Source organism: Peromyscus maniculatus, chromosome 22 (assembly GCF_049852395.1).
Source record: "Peromyscus maniculatus bairdii isolate BWxNUB_F1_BW_parent chromosome 22, HU_Pman_BW_mat_3.1, whole genome shotgun sequence".
NCBI lineage: Eukaryota > Metazoa > Chordata > Mammalia > Rodentia > Cricetidae > Peromyscus > Peromyscus maniculatus.
The window spans coordinates 19,235,730-19,255,090 of NC_134873.1; the positions used below are offsets into that span (position 1 = coordinate 19,235,730).

A 19,361-nucleotide genomic window follows, 5' to 3' on the forward strand; every position below is an offset into this window, starting at 1 on the left:
CCTCAACTTGTGTGGCAATGCACTAGTATCCAGGCAGACCCTGAAGGTCTCAGGTCCTACCTAGTACCACACTGGCTGCCTATGAATCCCAACAGAGGCTTGTTAAAGACACAGGTCCCAGGCTTGGGACACAGGCTTTCCAGTTTGGGTAATGTGCATTTTTTTTTTTTTTAAACAAGCACCAGTGGCAATTCTGAACAAGTAAGTCTGAGAATGAGAGAATTTTTAGATGAACACATTTGTTTCAGGATCACCTGGGGGCTTTTGGATGACCCCTTGGGAATTTTTGGGGTGGTACTCAGACCCTGTGAGGTGGTGATTCTGGGTGACCTTGTGTCCTCTTTACCTTAATGATGAACAAGAGCCATGAATTACTTTGTTTCTGGGGCTTCCCAGACAAGAACATGGTTTGGGGTCTTCATGGAGGAATGACCAACCAACGTACAATGTCCCCAGACAAACAACTGCCAAGCAAGTTCAGAAGAGTATCTCTATTTGTACCTGCTAGACAGACCCCTCCCTGTGACGCTCTTCCGGTATTCCCTACATCCGACACTCCCCACATCCGGTATTCCCCACATCCGGCACTCCCCACACCAGGCCCCTCCCTATGATGTTCTTCCGGCACTCCCCACATCCAGCACCCCCCACATCTGGCACTCCTCACATCTGGCACTCCCTACATCCGGCCCCACCTGAACGGCCAGCACGAGTCGGATGAGGTCCACCATCACCTCCTCATTGGCCAGCTCAATGCTGATGAGTGCCAGCAGGCCATAGAGCGCCTCGTAGTGCTTCTGGATGTTGGTCTCCTCCTTACAGCTCAGGTAGATGTGTCTGTACAGCTGCTGGGAGTGCTGGGGGCAGGAGCAGGGGCAGAGGACAGCGGCGGTCAGTGGGGTGAACCCAGGGTGGGGGGCAAAGAGAACTGGGGAGGAAGGCCCATCTGAAGGGAGGTGATCGCTGTGTGTAGTACCCATCTCCATCCTCAGCAACTGGTTAATCTGGTCAATTGAAGAGGGGAGGAGGCAGGCTCTGGGACCAGTGGTCCAACAGTGGCTTAGATGCTGGAATACTGGGACTAATAAACCTGACCTCTGCTGGGGCTCTCTGTGTCTTCTGGTCATATTCACCTTCTTCATGAAGACAGTGTCCTGCCGGGAGCATTTGTCCACTTTCAACTTCAGGACCGAGATGTCACCGAGGGTGCTATGAAGGGACAGAGGAGCCTCTTAACCCCTGTGTGAGGCCAACCTGAGTTCACATGGTGTCACCAAGCTTTATCCCCAGCGCCGTAGGTTGGCCTTGGCTCTTAACCCAGTCTCCATGTTCTCCAAAGCTCTCACATTCCTGTTTCTTTCTCTTGGGTGCACACTCTCTCCAGCCCCCAGCCAGGGCACAAGCACGCTCTGGCTCATGCTCTCCAGGACCAAAGCCAGGGATGAACTCTATAGTGAGTCTCACTGCGTCCAAATTGTCCTCCCACCTGGGTGTGAGGTTACTGGCCAAGAAGACAGGTCTCATTGGGGGGCTCCCCCCTCACACATCCACCGGAGGAGAGATGTGGAGCTCACCTGATGGTAGAGAATTTGTGGCGGTTGCCATGGCGATCAATGAAGCTGATGAGAATCTCTAGGACGAAGAGGCGGATTTCTGCATCTTCCATGAGGGCGGTGGAGAGAAGGCGGTCAAGGAAGTTGCTGGGCAGGGCTGACATCATGTTGTTGCACTGGAATCCTGTGGATACCTGGGAGGAAGCCCGGGACGGGCGTACTTAGGAACACTGTCTCTCTCGGTGTAGAGATGAGATGAAGAAGCAGCCAGAATTCTGGTGTAAAGTGTCCCATTCTCTGCACAGAGTCCCCTGGAAAATCTACTCAGGGCAGCTCAGTTGACATGTATGGGGAGAGTATGCAGGGGCAGCAAGTGCTGAAAGTGAGTAAAGGACGAGCACTAGAGAAAGGCAAGAGTCAGGGACTCCCTCAAAGTTCTAGCTGGCCAGGGAACAACTGGTGAACGGCCAGCTGTTTTGTTACAAACGCTTTAAGACTAGGAGTCACAAGAACTTAGAGGGCAGAGGAACTAACTCACAGCTGGGTGGCAGAGTCCGTTTGCGTACCCGACAGTCAGCACAGCACTGTGATAATGGCGCCTTCCGACTCAAATCAGTCGGCACAGGTAGGTACATCATGCATGATGCCAGATGCTCAAGAGTAGCAAAAGGCACTTTCTGTTAAGTCCATACTGCAGAATGGTACCTCTGAGGATTCGGAAGGTTTCCATGGAGCCAGCCCAGCCCCAGAGCATCAAATGTTCTCTGAAGGGGCACATGAGCGTCCCCCAGACGGTCACATAAGACAGTGGGTGCAAATTAACAAGGGTCAACTCGGCAAAACTGCGGGGTTACAAAGACCAAGGAGAGAATAGACAACTAGATACGGGAGGTATAAGAGCAAAAGGGCCGGGTGGGGGTGGCACACGCCTTTAATCCCAGCACTTGGGAGGCAGAGGCAGGCGGATCTCTGTGAGTTCGAGGCCAGCCTGGGCTACAGAGCGAGATCGAGGAAAGGCACAAAGCTACACAGAGAAACCCTGTCTGGGGGTGGGGGGGAGCAAAAGAGCTTTGGGAAAGGACCCTGAGTGGGTGAGTGGGGCGGGAAGTATACTCAGTGGAGGGGCGTTTGCCTAACGTGTGAGGTCCCGGGTTCAATCCCCAGTGCTACCAAAGCAAAGCAGCCAAACAAATGCAGTAGAGGATGAGGGTAGGAGAAGAGGGAAGAGAAGGCGTACATGGAGTGAGGGGTCTGTACAGACTGGCGTGCTGGGAACAGAGACCGGAGCTGGCTGGTGCAAGGAACAGTCTAGAGCAGTGGTTCTCAACCTCCCTAATGTTTTCTCACGTCGTGCTGACCCCCAACCATACAATTATTTTCATTGCTACTTCATAGCTATAATTTTTTTTTCTTCCTGAGACAGCGTTTCTCTGTGTAGTTTTGGAGCCTATCCTGGATCTCGCTCTGTAGACCAGGCTGGCCTCGAACTCACAGAGATCTGCCTGGCTCTGCCTCCCCAGTGCTGGGATTAAATGCCTGTGCCACCACCGCCCGGCTAATCTTGCTAATGTTATGAACTGTAATGTAAATATCTGTGTTTTCCAATGGTCTTAGGCGACCTCGGTGAAAGGGTCTTTCAACCTCCAAACGGGTCATGTCCTACAGGTTGAGAACTGCTGGTCTAGAGAGAGGAAGGCCACTGGGAACTTTGCTCGGAAAAGTCTGAAAGTTAGATGTTCATATTAGAAATTGAGATCTCCTCTGAAATAAGGAGAGAACTGGAAATGGTATTTCCAGAAAATTCACCTGGTGTTCATGACGGTTGAAGGTGGACATAGAGACATTGAGGAGAATAACCTGGTCATGAGATGTCCAAAGTTTAGGCTAGGGCAGGGAGCTTGCTACAAAAACAAATTTCAAAGCTGGGTATGGCAGTGAACGTATTTCTGCAATCCCAGCACTTCGTGGGTCCGAGGCAGGAGGATTTTGAGTGTGATGCCAGCATAGGCTATGTAAAGTTCAAGGCCAGCCAGGGCCACAGAGGGAGGCCCTAAATAAATCACACACACACACACACACACACACACGCACGCACGCACGCACGCACGCACGCACGCACGCACGCACACACACACGCGCACGCGCTCGCACACACACACACACAAATACAGGTTTTCAGAATCTCATGGTGGCTGACCTCTCACACTCCCTACGGACCCTACATATTTGGCCCGCTGGCTGAGGGAATGGTGTTTGTGAACAACAGAACTAGACTCCAGCAATGAAGGCTGAGATGCAAAGAGGCGCATAGAAAACACAGAGGAAGAAGGTGGTGTCCGGAAGGTGACAGAGACATGAATGTCAATGGTGAATCGGGGGTGGGGGGGTGGGGGGGGAGGTGGTGAGCAGAGGGACAGGACCTAGGGAAGGGCACCAGGTGGGCAGTGAGGGAGGAGTCATCTCAAGACCCACCAGGTTATAGTGACTAGACTACCAATCGGCACACGGAATGACCATTAAAAAAAAAAAAGTGCCGGGCGGTGGTGGCACACGCCTTTAATCCCAGCACTCGGGAGGCAGAGGCAGGTGGATCTCTGTGAGTTTGAGGCCAGCCTGGTCTACAAAGTGAGTTCCAGGAAAAGTGCAAAGTTACACAGAGAAAACCTGTCTCAAAAAAAAAAACAACAAAAAAAAAGCATTAAGCTAGGCGTGGTGGTGCACGCCTTTAATCCCAGCACTCGGGGAGGCAGAGGCAAGCGGATCTCTGTGAGTTCGAGGCCAGCCTGGTCTACAGCCAGGGCTGCGACACAGAGAAACCCTGACTCAAAAAACAAAACCAAACAAAAAGAATTCCGTTTCCACTTGGCTCCGAACAACTTAGTGGAGGTCAGGCTGGGTTTCAGTCCCTCCATTACCCTCTTTAATAGCTGGGCGTCTGTGCAGTATGTAACACCCCTTTACTGCCTCGGTCCCCTGAAAGGAGCCATGTCCCACAGAGGCAGAGCTGGGATGGGCGTAGGAGGCGCTCACCTGAAGGAGAGATTTCAGCAGCATGATCTGGGTCAGCCGGTTCCTATTCTCCCTGTAAGCCAGAGATGAGCACTCTCAGAAGGATGGCAATAGGGTCCCCGCTGCGCCCCCCCCCCCATCAGTTCTGCCACCGATGAGTTTTCTCACCAGGAGGCTTATCTTGTTGGGTTACCCAGGAAGCCAGACCAGGGAACCCATGATTTCCCTGAAGTGAGGAGGGAGCCTGAGAAATTGCCGTGGGACCTACAACCCCCACTGTTGAGGGGTTTTGGAGTCAAGAGAAGACCCACAGAAGTAAGGTGGGTAACCAGGAACCAGAGAGTCTAGGTTGGGAGAAAGGCCGCGGACTAACCCTGTCCTTCCGGTCTCCACCGGGTGGTGCAGGGACGGTATCGGGACTTTGCTCATGATAAAGAGGATCACCTCCGAGCGCTGATAGGTGGGCAGCGTGCTGGCAAAAGAGCCTGTGAGGGAGAGAACAGAGCATTAGCTGTCCCCCAGGCTCAGTATATTAGTTGAATTGGGTAGAGAGTGAGGCTCACTGATGCCCAGGCAGACTGCTGTGAAATTGCCTCCTGGGGGAAGGGAGTGTGGAGGATCCTAGAGGACTCTTCTAGATCCCACTTCTTCCCTTGTTACTGAGGCTGTGGTCACAGCCAGGGCTCCTTCACTGGAGGACAGGGCCTGGGGCGCAGGGCAGCTCTCTGGTTTCATTGCTTCGGCCCTGACTCTCCGGCAATGAGTCCCTGGCATAGCACAGAGACCTCTGAGAGGGAGGAGTCCATGGTAATTGTGGTTTTATATTTCTCCAGGGCACAGATAGTCTCCATAGCTTTCTTCCTTTCCTCTTTGCTTCCTTAATCCCCACCTCCCCTCCAATGGCCCCGCCGTGGACGCACTAGGCACGCCTCATGAGGATGGGATCAACAGGAATAGTCTTCCTTTGCAGGAAGGCCTGGCGGAGAAACCCAGGGCCAGCCAGGCATGTGTATCATAGGCTGCCTCCATTTTCCCCAATGTCCGTAAATAACATAATAGCGCTAGACAGTCACACAGCAGATGCTACAGTAGAGGGAGGCGTGGTCCTCTTCCTCTTACAAGGAGCATCTCTAGTCTAGGTTCCACTCCACTCTCCCAAGACCCCTTCCTTTCCTAAGTTCCTTTCCGAGGCCCCAGACTAACTCCTCCCCCTAGAATTCTTCCCCTCTCCAAGCTTGGCCAGGGTCCCTCCTTTTAGCACCGCCATCCATGTCTTGAACCACCGGCCCTGCTCGACCCTGGCAACCTCTTCCCAGACTCTCATTCCGCTCCTAGCCTCACCGGGCCCCGCCCCCTCTTAAGTCCCTCCCCCAGAGCCCCGCCCTCCTCCCAGCCTCACCGGGTCCCTCCCCCAGAGTCCGGCCCCTTACCAAGCCTCCCCCACCATCTCCTCTGCCCGGGGCTGCCTTGGTTCCTAAGCTCTGCTCCCTTAGCTCCGCCTCCAGATCTCCTGAGCCCGCCCCCGAGCCTCCGTGGCCCCTCCCCGCCCCGCCCCGCCCCGCCCCCTCCCTACCGATGGTCTTGATGACCGCCTCCTGGAACATGCGCTCCTCATGCTCCTTGATGATCTTGGTCCCCAGGCTCACAGCGCCGTCGTAGCTCCCGGTTAGCGCGTAGTCGATGCTGAGCCGCAGCTGCCGCAGCAAAGTGTTGAACATCTCCAGCACCGTGGGCCCTGGGCGCCGGGAGGGAGGGACCCGCAAGTCAGGACGGGCATCCCTCCTGCTCTCCCTTAAACCCAAGCCCGCTCAGCCAGTCGGTCCTAAACCCAACGCCGGCTCCTCCCCCCTGCCCCTCGCCTTCTGCTCCGGACCCCCTTACCGACAGAGCCGGTGGCGGCGATAACCGCAGCTTCCGATAGGACCTCCACGATGCCGGCGCGCACGGTCGCCGCGCTGCGGCTGTTGGCGTCCAGGTGGCTCAGGAGCTGCTGGATAACCAGGTGGGAGTGCTGCGGCTGTGGGGGAAGGAAGACGTGATGGTCCCCAAATAACCACCCCAAAGGCAGCCTCCTGCGGGGACCCAGACGACATCCCACGGCCCGCGGACACTGAGGTGGCACCCAGACCGCGCACTCTTTTTCTGTCTTGCGGCACTCACCCCCAACCCCCAACCCAGCCCACAAACACCGAGCCAAATCCCGGGAAATGTGTTTGCACATTCTCCCCCCCTCCCCCGATTCCTTTTACTTCAAAAGGGACCAGAAATCCATTTCAAAATACTGTCTTCCATTTCTCCTTGTCCCTAGGTCTCACTGGCAAGGACCCCGAGAAGCCCCGTGGCTCAGCTGCGTGCTGCACAGTGTGGCTGGGGGGCCCAGTGCCAATGCACGAGCTGACTGATAACACCGCTTGCTGCGGAGAGGAGGGCGGGCCAGAAGGAAAGGAAGCCTAGCAGCCGGGAACGCTCAGCAAGCCAGGGCGTGCAAGGCTGCTTGTCTTTTTGCGCCATTTAATTTTTCTCTAGGAATTCGTTTTCGTTTTATTTCATCAAAATGCCGACCTCGGATGTACTAAACATTAAACTGGCCTCCCTTTTCACAGCCGGGTGATGACAGCAAGGTCTGCGGCCGCTAGGGTCTCTGGGGGAAGTCAGAGGACACGTGGCTTGGCACTTCGTGCACTGTCCCGCACCCGGAAGTGCCCTGGGGGCGTGGTAAGGGAGGGGGAATGATGAAATGAGGATACGGAGGGGTGGGTGGGTGGGTGGGGCACTAGCTGCATCAGGGAAGCTACCGTACCTGAATTGAGTACATGACGATTTTGAAGCAACGGGTGGCGAACACCTTGGGTTCCCAAAGAGAATGGTTGTCCAGGTGGCTACGAGGGAGAAGACACGAGGGTGAAGGTGACGGGATGAGCTCGGAGGGCCAGTGACACCTCCTGAGAGTCCCTGGCAGTGCTCAACCACGGAAGGGCTTACAGTAGAGGGTCCATAGCTTGACGCAAGGAAGGAATGAAGAAGCTGGCACCTTCGTCCAGTTTTGGGTACCCTCCTGTTAATCACCACAAACTGCGCGTGGCCACTTGTGGTAGCCTCGCTATGTGATACAGGGTATGCAGACACCAAAAGAGGGGGTGACCTCACCACAGCGTGACAGTGCCATCTCCTTTTCCTCCCACATTGGCAGAGGGGACCAGTTGGCAAGGAGATCCGGGGGACCTGGACCAGTCATCTGGCAGTGGGACATTTCCGGGCTGGGGCGGGACACTCAACTCACATGAGAACAGGCTTGATGGCGTTTTTGATATTGCCGAAGGCTGCCCGGCCCAGCAGCTCCCGCAGGCACCTCTCAGCCAGCTCTGCTGGGTTCTCCTTTTCCTTCTCTGGTGCTTGGAGGGGCGAGGGAGACCGGCTGTGGAGACAGACAGAGCCACGTGGATAAAGGATGAGGTGCGAAGTTGGGAGTCAGGATTGTATACCTTTGGGTTTCTGTCCGGGACAAGCAGGAATTTGAGATAAGCTACACCAGGTCAGCAATTAGTCAGGGTAAGGGGGCTGGGGGTAGAAGATTGGGGGAGGGGGGGGACAATAGAATTATTTTCATGGAAACACTTCAGGGTGGGCTGGATTGCAGAGTTGGAGGCCTGCAGACCTCAAGGGTCTATATATAGCTAAGGGTTGGGAGGGGTCCGAAAAGAGGAAAGGCAGACAGGATGAAAGAGGGAGACGAAAGGAAAGGAACAGTGATTGGCTAGGGCGTGACCTAATGACACGCAAATCAGAGTGTACCTTCTCTGAACAGAACTCCCCTTCTAAGAGACCAAAGCCCCAGACGGGTGTGAGCTGTGATATCAGAAACAGCCAGCAGGGGGCACGCTTCTCTCTGCTGGTTTAACAGCCCAGACCCAAAGACTAAGCATCTAAGCACAAGGCCAAGGTGTGTGTGTGTGGTGGTGGTGGTGGTGGGGGGGGGGGGACAGACAGCAAAGGGAACCTTTCCATCCATCCCATTCTACAGCGGAAAGCAAGGGTCAGGGAGCGTTATGAGTCTGATGCTTTGGGGGGCTCTGAGATTAGAATCCAGCATCTGCAGCTCCAGTGGCCATGGCTGGTCAAGCAGTCATGTTTTAAGGTCTAAAGCAGCATCATGAAGGGAGACAGGAAGGTCCGAGGAAGTCTAGCATTTGGAACCACGGAAGGCATTTAAACCTCCTTAGCTCGCCGCTTCTGGAGGGGCACAAGGGTAACCTGTCGCTTGTGTCCTCACCAGCTTAACGCGTATACTCAGGTGGCACAGACTCATTGCTGCTCCTGCTTCCTTATTTGGGAACCGAAGGGGTCCAGAGGCTGGCAGAAGCCATTTCCAAAAGCGTCCAAGGAAGGAGCCAGCCCTTGCACGCTTCGCAGAACAAGCCACAAAGCCGGGTTCCCCCGGCCTCCGAGCTGGGTTTTCCCCTTCCCGAACGAAGCCCAAGCTTAGGCGTGTTCCCGCAGCCTGGATGGGAGTGGTGCTCGGAGAGGGGAAACCCCCACACACCCCCACCCCACTCACCTCTCTGCCTCTTCCACGTGCTGCAGATTGAAGAGCAGCGACGGGACGATCTTGTCCATGTGCTGTGGGTCCCAGATGTTGGCCTGCAGCTCATCATTCACCGTCTTCCTCACGACCCCTTGCAGGCCTTTGATGCCCGACATTCGGATTCTGTACGGAAAGAGACGGAGGCGGCTCCACACCCCGAGCGAGCATCTCTACAGCCCGGAGAGGAGCACAGTTCAAGATCTAGGGACGCAACTGCTCACAAAGGCTTCTCCTCATGGGCTTTGACCTGACTGGGATACATTAATGAGCAACGCGCGGCCCTTGTCCTCCTGTAGCTTGGGAGCTCGTGGGGCCCCACGGGCAAGGGGTCAGAGACGTAAGAGGGGAGCGATGAAACTTGTTAAAGGGGATGCAAACCACGGTGGGGGGGGGGCGGGCAGAGCAGGATACAGAAGGAATGGGGTGAGTGTGGGGACAGCCAGGCGGACTTCACTGATGTGAGCAAAGCCACGGCAGAGGGGAGGCAGCGAGCTATGAGACCCACGGAAGGCAGCTTCCGACATGGCAGACTGTGCAAACGTTCTGGGGCGGGAGTGTCCTGCGTGTCCTAGGCGGCATGGCAGAAGGAGGAGGAGTGGGTGGGAGGACCCGGAAGACGGCGTGAGGGAGAGCCAGCCTGAGGACTTGGACTCTATGGAGGGGTGTAGACACTGGCAAGTAGGTTGTTTCTGCAAATGCACATTTTGTTAAAAATGTGCGTGAAAGGTTTGTGTGTATGCTACACAGGTGTGTTTTCTTCCTGGTCCTCAAGTTCAGCTCAGGGGACCACCGTTATCTTGTATTTTGCCCTATTTCCTGGCCCCAAAGAGTTTTCCTTCAGAACCACCTGCCGGGAGAGCCCCATTCTGATTCACGCCCACCCATCCCTGGCAACCGCAGGCCAGAAGGAGAGTCAAGGAAGACAGACTGGTCAGCCAGCGCCGAAGCCCTTCAAGGCCCCTGGATGATTCTGCTGGGAGCCCCGCAGGGCCCCCGCCTCCCGCTACTCACTTAGTCTTGATTTCCAAGTCATCATGGCTCGAGTGGCACATTTCACTGAATCGGGACACAAAGAAGTCATAGCTCCGGTGATACGACGGGGTGTCCTCTTCAATGTTGGCGAACTTCACAAACTATCAGGGCAGAGGGAGAGAATTGGCATGTGAGGCCGGCGCTCAGCCCCTGGAATCTGAGTGTCCCCAAGCAAGATCTGAGTTCGAATGCTGCTCAGCTTTCGTATACACAAAAGTCTGGGAACCATGACCTTTCCTGTTGAGGCAGGGCAGAGGAGGGAGGAGAAAGCAAATGATGGCTCCCCCTGCATACTGCGGCACACCCCCCTGGAGGACGAACGCACAGTGAATGAAGCACAATTCGGAGACCGAAGGAGAGCTGGGTCCACGCGTGGAACACCTCCTTGACTGAATTCTGAGACAGGAGAGCAAATCCGAACATTTGACTTCAAAACTGTTGAGATTTTGAGTGTTTAAAAACGATTTGCCATTTTGGTAGCCTCCTTCCCATCCCCCATCCTCCCCGTCTCTCTGTGGGACAAGATCTCATGTAGCAGATGTTGGCCTTGAACTTGAGCCCCCTACCTTTACCTCCCAATGACTGGGATTACAGCTGCTTGCCCCATGCCCAGCTTTGGCTCTCATCTCCAGCAGCATTCTCCGCTGCTGGACTGTATTGCACTGTGCGTCTCCAGCTCTAAACAGGAAACTCATTTCAATCACATCCCCCAGAGAGGCAAGCATTGCGTACAGAATAAACCGCTTGAAACTAACATAATTCCTTTTGCTTGATGTTACGTTAGTAGCCCCAAACAGCTCTAAAAGAAGATTAGATTAATGGGTTAGACAGACAGCTTGATTGACAGAGTACTTACTTAGCATGCATAAGCCCCGAGCTCCACCCCCAGAATGGGATAAACTGAGTGGGGCAGCACAGGTCTGTACTCCTGGCACTCAGGAGGTGGAGGCAGGAGGGTCAGAAGTTCACAGACATCCTCGGCTAAATAGCAGTTTGAGGCTAGCTTGGGCTACGTAAGACCCTGTCTCAAAAAGAGAGCTTAGATTGACAATACGTTATATAATTTCTCAAATATTGGTTTAATACACACACACACAATCCTTTCTCAAGGTATCTAGTTGGTTTGCTTTCATAGTATTTGATATTAATTGTTAATCTGTGTCTAGTTAACTACTTAAAAGTTGCTAACTTTATCCTAGATGTAAATTATCAGCTTCCAGTAGTCTCATTAGTTATTACAGTTTTACATTTTTTATTCTTTGAGAATTTCATGTGTGCATACAACATATTATCCTATAACCCCGACTCCTTCCCCCAGTTTTCCCCAGATCCACCCTCCACGCCTCCCCTCCAAACTTCATGACTGAATTATGCTGCTCATATACTCCTGGGTAGGGGGCCATCCACTGGATGATTGGATGGTCAACCTGCCCACACTCTTAAAAAATGAAACCAAAAACTTGACTATCCCTCCCCCAGAAGCAACCACCTAACAATAGTTCATTAGCTAGGGTTGGCCTTGTAGGCGTCTCCTGCCTCCACGCTGGAGTATGGACTGGCTTGATCATGTACAGGCCTTGAGTAGACAGCCACAGTTGCTGTGATTTGATGAACCCCATCGTCCTGTTATGCCCAGAATATGCTAATTTGCTCCGGTCCTCCCTAGCTACGGCTCTTACAATCTTCCTGCCCCCTCTTTTGAGAGGCTTCCTGAGCCTTGGAGGAAGAGGGAACGGTACAGACACTCCACTTGTGACTGCGCACACCGAAGATCCTTATTCTCTACCGGGTTCCGATGTGAGTTTCCGCCTTAACCACCGTCCACTACATAAAGATGCTCCTCAGATGATGACTAAGAGCTGCACTAATCTGTGGGTGGAGATGTGAACTTAGAGGGCGGTTTGACACTAAGTCCTATTAGCAAAACAGTCAGAGTAGGTTTGCCTCTGGGGATGGTGAGCGGATCTACAGTAGCGGACCTTGGTTTCTTCCCACTCGGAAGGCAGTGGGTTACCCCCACAGCGTGTGTACCACTGTTGCATTTACAGGCATATCTCGTAGCTCAGTCCCAGAGAATGAGCTGCTTACCACATCATCCCCACTGGGATGAACAAAACCTCTGAAACCACGCACAAAACAACCTTTAAACACGTCGTGACAGACATTTTGTCACCGTGACATAGAAGTGACTGACACAAACCGTAAAATATGCAGCTGTTTTTCTGCCGACTGATAGTAGTTCAACACCCAAAGTGGGTGAGGAGGTCTATCTTCCCAAGCCACAGCTGAAATGCATGCACCTGTACATCTGAGAGAGCATGTTCTAGTATTAGCAACAAATAAAACTGGCATTGCTTGCCTTATGGATGTGGTGATGTGGTGAGATATAGCAGGATTGCATGTCATTCCAAGACAACTGACTCCACCCCAGTTCAGGAGTTCTGGAAACAGGGGTGAAGCAGGCCCTTGCTCTGTGGCCTTCCTAACCCCCCCAGGTGTGCCTGTGGCCTCGGCTAAAGCATGGTTCCAGTGAAGCTCGATTTGGAGAAGGCTGCAAAGGATGCTCAGGTTCTTCAGCATGGACAGGATGTCCCCAAGTCACCTCCTCCACAACCCAAGGCCGCTGCCACCTCCTCCTCCTCTTCTCTGAGACAGGGTCTCATAGGTAGCCCCGGCTGACCTGGAACGTATTATGTAGATCAAGCTGGCCTGCCTTTGCCTTCCAATGCTGGGGTTAAGGAGTGTACCACCATGCCCAGCCTTTGAGGCCCCCTTTTTTTTTCTTAAAATGCTGGCTTGCCCTAAAGTCCAGAAGAACAGACAGTGCTCTGCCTAGCATTGGTCCCATCTCATTCTTGCTTTTTTTTTCATGGAGCACAGGACAGGCTCTGTAACTTCTGAGTCTTTACTCCCTCGAGGCAGGCATAAGGAATATCTTCGTTACTTGGGACTCCCCCTGGCTTGGGCTATACACATACTCTCTTCAAGCTTCAAACAGTAGAAATAAATGACTCCCTCTAACATCCCCATGATAATGCCCCGTTTTTATGGAGCTAGGGCCAATGGTCCCATTTGACCTAGACTGCTTTTGAGGGACTGTGCAATAAAGCGGCCAAGCCCTCAAAGGAAACTTCTAGGGTGAATCCCCTTTTTACCATCTTGTGCCTGTGAACTATTGAGCATGCATAGGATTAAACTCAGATGTATTATGGTAAGGAACGTGTACAAATGAGCAGTGGCCTACCCAATCTAATCCTGTCAACCAAAATAGAGAAACACCCATACCGCACCTCCAAACTCCTCCACTTAAACTTAGTAAATGGACGCCCTAACATCCCTGGGACCCCAGCTCTCTCGAAGTGGATTCTAACCTATTCTACTGCTCTCCTTTAAATAGAATTTCTGGGCTACTCTGCAGTCTGTGTGGGCTTGTACTTTACTTCATTCTCAAATAAGACACCAAGAAGCTGGAAATACCCAGCCCAGACCCTAACCACTGGCAGCATCCTTCTCTGCGAAGTGGATACAAGGCCCTACTTCATAAGGCAGTCACGAAGATGACCGAAGATACACACAGAACAACCAGACCCGACCAGGAAATGACTCTATGGCCGTCATGGTGGTGTTTATACTCAGCTCCATCAACTGTGGTGTAGGTTTGGATGTCCTGAGCTCCATCAACTGTGGTGTAGGTTTGGATGTCCTGAGCTCCATCAACTGTGGTGTAGGTTTGGATACACCGTCACCTTTGTTATCTCCAAACCCTCGAGCCCAGAGCCCAGACAGGCAGCATGGACTGGAGTGGGCAACACCGACATTCTGAGCGAGGAGCTGGGTGCAGTCACCCCGACCTGTCACCCCGACACTTGAGAAGTGAAAGTATGAAGGAGCAGGACAAGTCCAAGGACAGTCCCCACCACAAAGTGAGTTGAGGCCATCCTTGGCTACATGGGATCTCTGTCTCAAACACACACACAAACCCCAAAACACAACAAAAATTGATACCCAGAAGGCACAGAGAAATGGAAAGGAGAGGCAGCCGCTTCTCCAGTGACGTGGTACCCGAGGGTGAGTGTGAGCTTGGAGCAAAGGGGTGGGAGCAAGGGGTTCCATGGTGACAGCCAAGCCACGTGGGTAGAGGTCACCTGATGCAGCGCGGTGGGGGGGGGAGCAGAACCCAAGGGGATTCCAGGAGCCACAGCTGCACACACACACACACACACACACACACACACACACACACACACACACACACACACACACACACAGGAACTGGCTAAACCCTTGTTTTCCTCTCCTTACATGGATCACTTCCTGGGGGAGTGAATGAAGTGGAGAAGGGTGGGAAAAGAATCCAAGACTGTTTGAATGCAATGCATGTTACCACTTACTCTCTGGAACTTCCACTTCCCCTGCCTCCACAAGATTCGGCTCTGTGGTCACAGGGAGTGACATTCACGGGGATGATATGCTACATAGACACATTCCACGCACTACTAGGAAAACACTCCACACGTCACTCAGAAAACAGTACTCCACCCAGGCCGCTGTGCATCGCCCTAACCCTCTTGATCAGTAAGCCAAACTTCAGGTAGACACGTCCTAATTGATGTTTGTTTGCTTTGGCTTAACCTACACCTTGCTCAGCTGCAAACTTTCAAGTATTCAACAGACACCAAGTAAGAGTCTCTGAGGCAGCACACCTTTAACCCCAGCACTCGGGAGACAGAGGCAGGTGGATCTCTGTGAGTTCGAAGCCAGCCTGGTCTACGAAGTGAGAGCCAGGCCTACACTACACATTGAAACCCTGTCTCGGTGGGGGAAAAGTCCTTGAGGAAGCTGTTGTTCAGACACAGGCATTTCCATCACAAGCAGCCAGGCCGGCCATGTCATCTTTTATTTTTTTCCAGAAGAGGTCTGGTTATATCGCCCAGGCTTACCTGGAACTCACAATCCTCCTGCTTCAGACTGTAAGTGCTGGGACTACAGGTATGAACCACTACACCTGCCTTCAGTGCCTCCTCTAAAACGCCAGGGGTCCATGGAGCGGGAGGCGGGGCGTAGGCAAGAGTGGTTGATGCCAGCGTGCTCCGAGAGACAAGCGAAATACTCCGTGCATTGTACTCCCACAGAGAGGACCCCTTATGCTCTTGCCCTGCCTCCTCCCATGGTACATCCTTCTACTTCTCTTACGAGACGCACGGGACAGCATTTAGAACCGCTCCAGCCCCCGAGCCCAGATAACGCAGCACGCTCTCCAGCCTCTTGAGTAACTCACGGCTGTAGACACCCCATTCCCCTATAAAGTGACAGGTTCCAAGGCACCGGACACAGACATCCCGAGGGACACCATTTTCGGGCTGCCACTGCCCCCCGTTATCTGGTCTAATTTTCCATCAGGTAGTGAGTGTGGCAGGACACACACTCGCCCCATTACAAAGAAAAGGAAATCGAGGCCTTTGGCGAGTGAATGGATGACTCTAGGTCAGCTCGCTTGTGACGGGTCCAACCGGGCCTCAAATTTGGGAGTTCCGACTTTGCCCTCTGAATTTATAAAAACACCTTTTTAAAAAAGATGAATTTTTAAATGGTGTGTGTGAGGGGGGAGAGGGGGGAGAGAGATTGCATGAGCGCGCGCGCGCATGCGCGCACGCAAACACACACACACACACACACACACACACACACACACACACACACACACACACGTTCCCTGAATTTGCACTGAACCTACCTGGACAGCTTGTCAACTTCTGCTGTCTCCCCTCCCCAGGGACAGGGCTTCGGTACCTATATTTCCAGGAGCCCCTCCCCTCCCCCTCCTCCCCCTGGAGTCTGGGCCAGGGACTCCACAGGCTCCGTATCCTTTGCGCCAGAATGAACTTGTCCACAGCTATGGCATTGCTCAAGGCTGACCCCACGGATAGTTGGCCCACCTCTTCTAAAGGGTGGAACTGGTGTGGCTTTGAGTCGGATCAACGGTTGGATGGGTGATCCCGCCGCCGCCACCGTGGTTCCATCTCTGGAAGCCAATCCTCAACCCTAAAGTCCAGGACTGCCCGGGACGCTCCAGCCACAAGGCTCAGCTGCACACCATCCTGTTCTCACTCCTGCACGGCTCCAGCTGTGACAGGGACTGGGGTGGTGTCCTTCACCCCAGTCCTGACTGCCCACACAGAGAGCACGCGCTTTCTTTCTTTCTTTCTTTCTTTCTTTCTTTCTTTCTTTCTTTCTTTCTTTCTTTCTTTCTTTCTTTCTTTCTTTCTTTCTTTCTTTCTTTCTTTCTTTCTTTGGTTTTTCGAGATAGGGTTTCTCTGTGTAGCTTTGCACCTTTCCTGGGACTCACTTGGTAGCCCAGGCTGGCCTCGAACTCACAGAGATCCTCCTGTCTCTGCCTCCCAAGTGCTGGGATTAAAGGTGTGCACCACCACCACCCGGATTTTTTTTTTTTTTTAAAGATTTATTTATTTATTATATATACAGTGTTCTGCCTGCATGTATGTCTGCACACCAGAAGAGGGCACCAGATCTCATTACAGATGATTGAGAGTCACCATGTGGTTGCTGGGAATTGAACTCGGGACCTCTGGAAGAGCAGTCAGTGCTCTTAACCTCTGAGTCATCTCTCCAGCCCACATGCTCTCTTTCTAACATGAAGCCTGGCAAAAGGGCTAGCTAAAACAGAGGCATCCTCTCCACGCCGGGCTCTGCGAGCCGCATCCCTAAGCCACTGTTTTGATGGTGTGGTAGAAGGCGTTTCTTCTCAACCTGGAAGCCTGGTGGCTACAGGCACGGCAATCCAGTTGCTCACGTGACCGGGTCAGAGAGTGCCAGTCTGTGGTGTCCCCGTGGGGGGCAGCTCTTAGCCCACTCCATGCTGCTCCTGAGTCCTCCAGGGGTCGACATGAGGAGCCAGAGAGGACATGCTAGGTAGGGGTCTTGATTCAGGTCTCTTATGGGGTGCCTCATGGGGGCTATGGCCAAGAGGCCATAGCCATACTCACGACTAAGAGGGCCCAACCCAGGCTGGGACATAGTTGGAACCTGTCTTCGCTAGAGTTTCTATTGTTGTGAAGGGATACCATGACAACTCTCTTTGTTTGTTTGTTTCAAGAAAGGGTTTCTCTGTGTAGCCTTGGCTGTCCTGGAACTTGCTCTGTAGACCACGCTCTGGCCTCAAACTTAGAGATCTGCTTGCCTCTGCCTCCCAACTGCTGGGATTAAAGATGTGCGCCACCACTGCCTGGAGGACCATGGCAACTCTTCTTTTTTTTTTTTTTTTTTTTTTTTTTTAAGGTTCACCAAAGTCATTTAATCTGTGAGTTTCTCATTCATTTTTATGTCTTAATAATATTCTATTGTATGAATAAGCCACATTTTATTTCTCTCCAGTATTTGATAGCTATTTGAGTTGTTTTAACTTTTTTACTATTAGCAACATACTGCTGTAAACCTTCATGTACATGTTTCATAGGTGCACATTTTCAGTAGTTTGAGGATATATTCCTAAGGGTAGAATTGTTGAGTAACAGAGTAACAATGTTTTGCATTTTGACCAACCACCAAACTGTTTTGCCAAAGTGGCACACCATTTTACAATCTCACGAAATCCTTTGTAAGGCTCTGATTTTTGTACAAAAGCATTCAATCATTCTGTCAGACCAAACCCAGAAAAGTAAGCTATAGTTCAGAGCTGTTCTATTCCATTTACTATGCAAAGCCATTCTTGGCGTTTGCAACTCTCAGCCCTTTTGAGTATTCTCGCAGTGTTCACCTTTTCCTCCACCACTTTTTTTTTCTTTTTTTTTTTTCTGGTTTATTTCTCCAAAGTGAGAAGCATGAGTATTCTTGCAGTGTTCACCTTTTCCTCCACCACCTTTTTTTTCTTCTTTTTTTCTGGTTTATTTCTCCAAAGTGAGAAGCACATGGCAACTCTTAATAAGGAAAACATTTAATTGGGGCTGGCTTACAGGTTCAGAAGTCTCGTCCATTATCGTCATGGCGGAAGGCATGGTGGCGTGCTGGCAGACATGGTGCTGGATCCGCAGGCAGCAGGAAGAGAGCATGACACTGGGTCTGGCTGAAGCTTCTGAAACCTCAAAGCCCACCCCCAGTGACACACTTCCTCCAACAAGGCCACACCCCCTAATAGTGCCACTCCCTAGGAGCCTATGGGGGCCATTTTCATTCAAACCACCACAGAACTTTATAGGGGGGCTTTCCTTCTTCCTCCTTCTGTCTTTCCTTCTTTGCTTACTTGCTGTGCTGGGGAAGAAACGCTGCCCCTTCTGCACACAAACAAGCTCTCTATCAGTGACCTGTAGCCCAGCCCTTTGTGGTTGGTTTCTTGTTTATTTGTTTGGCTTTAAAAGACAAAGACAGAAACAAGGTCTTGCTTTGCAGCTCAAGATGGCTTGGAATGAATGATTTTCTTGCCTCTATCTCCTAAGTGCAAAGAATACAAGAACGGTACCACTGTACCTGGTACCCCCTATTAGTATTTTGAGGATGGGTTTGGAGACCAACTATACATTCAAATTCCAACTCCTCCAATGATCAGTAGGGTGACCTGCGGCAAGTTTCTTACACTTCCTTGGCCTCAACTGTCCCACCTATAAAATGGAGTTAATGAATACTTGTCTTATAGGCACACTATGACCAGAATGACCACTCACCCCGACTGTCACTTTAAAAAAAAAAAAAGATTTATTTTTATTCTTTATTTATGTGTTTGCATGTGTCTGTGTGTGGGGATATGCACATGTTTGCAGGTGCCTGAGGAGGCCAGCAGAGGGCATCAGATCTTCTGGTGCTGAAGTTATAAGAGATTGCGAGCAATCTAATGTAGGTCCTCCCGAAGAGCAATCAGTGCTCTTGACCACTGAGCTACCTTTCCAGCCTCAGACATGTTTATTTTTTAAAAAATATTTATTTATTTATTTATTTATTATGCATACATGTTCTGCCTGCATGTATGTCTGCAGGCCAGAAGAGGGCACAGATCTTATTACAGATGGTTGTGAGCCGCCATGTGGTTGCTGGGAATTGAACTCAGGACCTCTGGAAGAACAGCCAGTGCTCTTAACCTCTGAGCCATCTCTCCAGTCCCCAGACATGGTTTTTATTAAAATGCTAGTTACTTAATGTATGAAATCACCAGAGAATAAAGTCGAAATTTTGTTTCT

General features: G+C 52.0%; 1 protein-coding gene across 3 annotated transcripts in view; it reads right to left on the reverse strand.

Moving 5' to 3' along the window:
- Efr3b (EFR3 homolog B) overlaps window positions 1-19,361 on the reverse strand; it is an 86,665-nt gene that overhangs the window by 15,779 nt on the left and 51,525 nt on the right. For all 3 annotated transcript variants that reach the window (XM_006981414.4, XM_076559583.1, XM_076559582.1), the window contains exons 5-15: window positions 10,156-10,277; window positions 9,118-9,267; window positions 7,843-7,977; window positions 7,363-7,441; window positions 6,444-6,579; window positions 6,136-6,297; window positions 4,936-5,047; window positions 4,584-4,635; window positions 1,575-1,747; window positions 1,134-1,209; window positions 696-857 (exon numbers count right to left, since the gene is read on the reverse strand). In XM_006981414.4, coding sequence (XP_006981476.1) covers window positions 696-857; window positions 1,134-1,209; window positions 1,575-1,747; window positions 4,584-4,635; window positions 4,936-5,047; window positions 6,136-6,297; window positions 6,444-6,579; window positions 7,363-7,441; window positions 7,843-7,977; window positions 9,118-9,267; window positions 10,156-10,277 — 1,359 coding nt within the window. The remainder of the gene's footprint in view (window positions 1-695; window positions 858-1,133; window positions 1,210-1,574; window positions 1,748-4,583; window positions 4,636-4,935; window positions 5,048-6,135; window positions 6,298-6,443; window positions 6,580-7,362; window positions 7,442-7,842; window positions 7,978-9,117; window positions 9,268-10,155; window positions 10,278-19,361) is intronic.